At 62.0% G+C, this 6,606-nt stretch overlaps 1 protein-coding gene across 1 annotated transcript; it reads left to right on the forward strand.

The window, feature by feature from the left end:
- Positions 1-2,263: 2,263 nt before the first annotated feature.
- LDBPK_081250 (protein kinase, putative) lies at positions 2,264-4,828 on the forward strand (the record flags this gene model as incomplete). Its single annotated transcript, XM_003858629.1, has 1 exon — positions 2,264-4,828. One exon carries the CDS (start codon positions 2,264-2,266, stop codon positions 4,826-4,828), a length of 2,565 nt encoding a protein of 854 aa, XP_003858677.1.
- Positions 4,829-6,606: the final 1,778 nt, after the last annotated feature.

Below are 6,606 nucleotides of genomic sequence, written 5' to 3' on the forward strand. Positions count from 1 at the left end.
TGCCACTGATGTCGGCGGCGGGGTCCTGGGTGGCGCTGCCTCGGAGCGACCTGCGGCTGTGAGTAGGTCTTTATCACCCATATGGTGGGCAGGGCGTCCACGTGACCCGCGCGTATCCGACCGGGCCCTCACACGGCGCACTGGTGTGTGTGGGTGTGGGGGCCGAGCCCCCCGAGGGGCGGGAACGCACCAGGCGATGGGGCGTGTGGCCGGCCGGTGGGCAGAGCGGCGCCGGCCTCGTGCACCCTGGCGGAGAATGGCCGCGCGGAAAATAGAAACGCTTGCCAATGCCGACTGTTGATTGGCCATGTGCGCAGCGTCTTGTGTGTGGCCGTGCCAGAGGAGTGGCAGCGGCGCGTGTGCTTGTGGGTGGGCGTACAAATTCGTGCGGCTGAAGTCTTTATTTCGACACGTGGTGAAAGCGATACAGATTTACCCCCTGCCCTCTCCTCCTCTGTTATCATGAGAGCGAGTGAGTGCAGCACAGAGGGAAGGAGAAACAAGAGAGCGAGGGGCGCAGCGACAGCAGCGACCGTAGCGCAGAGCGAAGGCTACAGAGCTGTGCCAACGCAAGAGGAGGGGGTGGGGTGGGGGAGGGCGCATACAACGTTCGCCCCGCTCTTCCTCTGCTTCCTTTCTACGCGCGTTCTCCTCAGAAGCACACCAAGCGCGGAACCCGCGAATGGAAGGCCGATTGCGGTGCGCGTGCACCACCCTCGTTTACCTTCCCACGCAAGCACGGACGCATACGCACGACGCAGACGCATGAAGGGAGGGGAGGGGGGCGCACGTAGCGCTGCTGTTTCACCCACTGACCCATTACTCACCCGGGGAAGGTGTAAAAGCGGTCGTCCGCTGCATCCTCTCCCCTTGTGTGCTTCTTATTTTCTTTTTTTTCGATGCGCAAAGGCCATCTCTTGGGTGTCACTTCGTCTCTCGCTCTGCCCTCCTCCCTTGCATGTCACAAACCCCTGCGCACATTCGCCACATGCAGAGTTTCGACCCGTCTCCTGTCTCCTCCCAATACGTACTGACACACGCACCCTCACACACCTACTTGCTCCTCTTGGACGCTTCGCTTTCTCCTCTAATACGGCTGGGCATTTGAGCTACTGCCTTTTTTTTCTCTGTAGTGAAGAGGCAGCCGGCGTGCGTGTGTGTGTGTCTGCCTGCGGGTGTCGCCACGTGCAGCGTCTACACGCGTGTGAGATGCAGCCCCCCTCGCTTCTTGCGCAGCACCACCACATCGCCGCATATTTATTTCTCTTTGTGCAGGTGCGAGACTCACCCTCGCGTGCGCCGACGCACTTGCAACCGCCCATCCACACACACGCAAACAGGCGCACAGGTCGGTTGTGCGGTGCATCCGCCCCCCCTCCCCCCGTTGATCGGGGCCTCTACTTACGGAGCGAGACATAACGGAGAGGGCCGCTTAACGTGCGCTTTTGTGTCTTCTACCCCTCTCTGCGTGCATGTGTTTCTGAGCGTGTGCCCACACCACGCCCTCCCTTCCATTTCCCTCCTCCCCCTTCCCGTCATCCGTCCATATTTCTTCATCTCCTTTATTGCATATTGTGTGTGTGTGTGTGGCTTCTCTCTTTTCTGTTTTCTCTCTCTGTTCCCCCACCGCCATACTCATCTGCTCTTGTTCCTCGTCTCCCTCCCTCGCTGCTCTCGCTTCCCCCCATATTTTGTGTCTCGCGCTTCTTCGCTTGGGCTGCATCTACATGCACACATAGACATATCTATGTATCTATATGCACACCTCTCTATACGTATACGTATATCTATATATATATATATATGTATGCATGCATGCGCCTGCATGTATGACTTCGTTTTCTTTTCGCTGCTCGCATGTGCTGTGTGTGTGTGTGTGCTCTTCGCTGCCCCTCCTTCCCTCTCCGCGTCTCTTTCTTTGTTTAGGCTCGATACGCTTACGTTTGACGCCTCTGCTGATCTCTCTCTCTACGTCCCCGCATTATCCTCACTCTCGCCCTCACGCGTCAACTGCGTTGCGCGGGGGCGTCTATCTGCACGTGTGCCAGACCCCTCCCTCACCCACACACGGACGCCGAGGCAGCGGGAGAGCGGAAAGTGAAGCGCCCCCGCCGCGTGCCCACCCCTTAACGGCTTGACTGCAGAGGAAGGAGAGCACACCGGCACACGCACACAAGTACACATCAGCGCCGCTCTGTTCCCCCCCGATTTTGTTCCTTTTCGTTTCTGTCGGTCATCTGCGTCTCCGCTTTTTTTGGTCGGCATGCGAGACGCGGCAGCAACGGAACGCGAGCGGCTGCCGACTCCGGCGGACGGCGACGTGGACAGTCTGTACGAGGATGGCACTGAGGCGGAGACGGCGAAGCAGAGGAGCACCGTCAGCACCACAACGTTGTTTCTGGCCCTTCCGTGGCTCGGCTGCACACTGTTCCTGGTCGCCGTTCTCCTCTACGTGAACGTCCACACCTTCTCCATATGGAGCAGATTGGTGTCGATGCCGGGCGGCGTCGTTGCAGACGTCTCTGTGCAACACCGCGACATGGCCCGCTACACTGTCCTGTTCGTGAGCCTTGCCCTCCTGGCAGTGCACTTGGCCATCTCGTTCTGTCTCTTCCGCCGCGCCTATCACGTCTTGTGGGACGTGCAGATGTCCCTCGTGGAGCTGTCCTTCATGGTGGACGTGATCCGGACGCACCAGCACAGTACCTTTTTCTTTGTGGACTGTGTGGAGCGTGCGCAGCGCGTACGGGAATCGATGCGGTACTGGGTGAAGGAGTTTTCTGGTTTCAAGGAGATTTGCGCTGCGGAGATGGCCGTGAACCAAGTGACACTGCGGCTGATGACCCGCCCCAGGGAGAGCGCACAGCGACTGGAGTCGCCCGGCGACACGCAGTTGCCGTGCACCGGCTCGGGGACGTCCTCGCCGGTGCAGCTGGCTCGCGGTGGCCGTTTGCCGCCCGACACCACCGCGGCAGCCTTCCGGCTTCCTCAGGATGCGGCATGGTCGCCACATGTGCAATCGGTGCGCACGGACAGCGCCCATGCCGATCCTGGCCCTGGCCGGCAGCTGGCCGGCCACCACAGCGGCTCTCGCCGCTCCCTGTCGTTTACCACGGAGATCGGCATCGCGCAGGTGCCTTTCGAGGTAACGCTCAAGCGGCGCCACGTGGCGCTTCTTCTCCTCAGCTTTCTCACCTATCGGGAGCTCGTGCGTGCGGAGGCGGAGGAGGCACGGCAGATCTCCCGCGACTTCATCGCCGCCGTCAACATGTGCGCTCAGAGGTACAAGGGGTGCATCGTCGAGCTGTACAGTGACCGCGCCATCCTGTCATGGAACGCCTTCTTCGAGTCTGCCGGCAACTACGCCCAGACATGCGCACAGTGCGGGGAGTGCTTCCATGATAGGTTTGTGCGCAGATTCTCCCCCGAGAGCGGCGCGTACTTCAGCACTGCCGGCTACACGGGTCACATTGTGTGCGGCACCACGACGGAGAAGTCGCTCCTGCTTCATGGTCAGCACGTCTCGATGCTGCGCGGGCTCCCGACGCTGCTCGAGATGCGGTACTGCGCATATGTGTGGCTCGGCACCCCACCACCGGCGTGCACGAGTTCGCCGTTGTCGTGGACGCGGATTGGTGCCGTGCAGGCCGGAGCCGACTTCTCTGTTGATCTACATGCCATGCGGCGCACATCGGCGGAGCCGCTGCCGGCCGCCATGGTGTGGCACATGCCCCAGTGGACGACATTCGGTGACGAGCGCGCCGTTCGCGCAGAGGTGCTGACAAATGACGACGCCGCGCGGCTGCAGCAGGACGGGGACACCGCGCCAGTGACGCCCGCGAGCACCGCTGCTTCCGCTGCTGCCACCGGCGTCGCTACTGCCTTCCCCAGCTCTCCATTCCTTTCGTCCCCGCTGTGCCTCCGCGGTGTTGGCACGCCGTACGAGACGTTCTACGATCGAAGCCACAATCGTTACCAGCTGTCCAACACAGTGCTTGGGGAGTCCAAGTCGTGCGTCGTGCGCCTCGCCATCTCGGAGACCGGCAACTTTGTGGCCGTGAAAGAGATCAAGATAGAACGCGGAGACGTCAAGCCCATTCGCCGGCGCCGCTATCAGCGCGAGAATCGGATTATCGTGACACGAGGCGAGAAGCCGCAGTGGATGAATGAGGTGGAGATTATGGAGCGGCATCGGCACACGTGTATCGTTGCCTACATCTCCTTCGTGGAGGCGGAGGACAAGCTGCGTATTGTCATGGAGTACGTCGGCGGCGGCAACTTGCTGAAATTTGCCTCCTCGTCGCGCGGCGCGGAAGGGGAGGGGCCGCCAATGGCGGTGCTGCTGCGCAACGTTGTAGAGGGGCTTAAGTTCCTGCATCAGAAGGGCATCGTGCACGGTGACATCAAGCCGCAGAATGTGCTGGTGCCAGACTCCGGGCCGTGCAAGATCGCCGACTTTGGCATCTCTCGCAGGGCCACCACTGCCGTCACCAGCGCGATCGAAGGAACGCCGTTCTACATGTCTCCCGAGGCGACGCGCGGGGAGGTCACAGCGGCGTGCGACATTTGGAGCTTTGGCATCATGATGGCGCAGGTGCTCACGGGCCGCTTGCCGTACGACGCATCCGTGCGCGACTACTACTTGGTAAGCCAGTTCATGTGCAACAAGGACGTGAAGCGAGAGTTGCACACGCCGCTGAAGAAACCCGCCCTCGACGTCTTCCTCGCGTGCACAGAGTACGACCCAGGGAAGCGCAAAACGGCCAAGGACCTACTGAAGATGCCGTACTTCACCGCCCACGCTGCGAGCAGCACCGAAGATGCGTAGGGCGAGGAGGAAATCGGGCAACGTACCTGCCCCTGCCCCCGATCCGTGTACTCTTCGCCATTCTATGTGTCTGTGCGTTTGTGTGTGTGGCGTGGGTGGGAGCGTGTGTGCGAGGGGATACCCCTCTCCGCTGTGTCTCTTCTTGCGCCTTCCGTCCCCTCGCACGCAAGCTGGACATCGGCGTTAGAAGAAGAGGTGCTGGGATGGGCGGAAAGGTGCCGTGATGCTGTCGTCACCATCGGAGGGAGAGGGAGGGGGATCGTAGCAGCTGCTGAACGCGACGCCGCACCGCCTCTCTCCTCCCTCCCTTCCTTGGATGCAGCTTGTCCCGGGTGCAGCGACACCACTGTGATGGCGAATTCGCGCCGGCTGCCGGGGCTTCGGGTGCGCCTATCCCCACGCCGACAGCGCTGCATCTGACACTGCTGTCCACAACCGACGACTGTAGCGCCTGTGCGCCATGGTGCGTCTTTGCTACACTCTCCGCGGAGCACACTCGAGCGCGCTTGTGTGTGTGCGTGTGCCGCTCATTCCTCCCCACGGGCGCTCCATCAAACACCCCTCCCCGCCTCCCCTCCCTCCCCCTCTCCGTGGCGGCAAGAAGAGAAGATGCCGACAGCAGATGCTTCATTTTGCGCCTTTCTGTCTTTTCATATTCGCGTGGCTTCGCCGCACCCCCGCCGGACCTGCACGGCCGCGCGGGTCTGCCGCAGTGCGCGCGCCCACCGCCTGTGTTGCTGTCTGTGCCCCCCCCGCGTCGTCGCCACCTCCCTGCTTGCGAGATTTCGCTTCCGCGTGGCTGCAGGGGAGACACGCGCGCACCGCGGCACGGAGCGGGGGCTCGAGCAACGGCACGAGCGTGCGAAGGGAGCAAGCTGCACACACGCACACACACACACACACACACACACCACAAATTACCAAGCGCGTTATCTGTCGTCACCGCTACACGCACCGCGTCGCGCGGGCGGAGGCCGAATCCTGCGTGCGCACCTCCCAAAGGCTGCCTCCTGACCCCCTGCCTCCCTGTCTCTCCGCCCTCTCCCCTCTCCCCTCTTCCCTCTTCCCTCTTCCATCTGCACTCGCTCTGCACTTTTTTTTTCTTCTTCCCTTGCGCGCGCGTGACGCCGCGCTCTTCACCTGCGCGCCCCGCACCGACTTGGGCCCTCTCGTGCCACAACGGACGCGGACAGCTTCCTTCCACGCATTTCGTGCCTCCGCACCGTTCTCCACCCTCAGTACAGACTTGCACATACGCACACATCACCATGCGCGAGATCGTTTCCTGCCAGGCCGGCCAGTGCGGTAACCAGATCGGCTCTAAGTTTTGGGAGGTGATTTCCGACGAACATGGTGTCGATCCGACTGGTACCTACCAGGGCGACTCGGATCTGCAGCTCGAGCGCATCAACGTCTACTTCGATGAGTCGACTGGAGGCCGCTACGTGCCGCGCGCCGTGCTGATGGACCTCGAGCCCGGCACTATGGACTCCGTTCGCGCCGGCCCGTACGGCCAGCTGTTCCGCCCGGACAACTTCATCTTTGGTCAGTCCGGCGCTGGCAACAACTGGGCCAAGGGCCACTACACCGAGGGCGCGGAGCTGATCGACTCCGTGCTTGATGTGTGCCGCAAGGAGGCGGAGAGCTGCGACTGCCTGCAGGGCTTCCAGCTGTCTCACTCCCTCGGCGGCGGCACGGGCTCCGGCATGGGCACGCTGCTCATTTCCAAGCTGCGCGAGGAGTACCCGGACCGGATCATGATGACCTTCTCCGTCATC

Source organism: Leishmania donovani, chromosome 8 (assembly GCF_000227135.1).
Source record: "Leishmania donovani BPK282A1 complete genome, chromosome 8".
NCBI classification, from domain to species: Eukaryota; Euglenozoa; class Kinetoplastea; order Trypanosomatida; family Trypanosomatidae; genus Leishmania; species Leishmania donovani.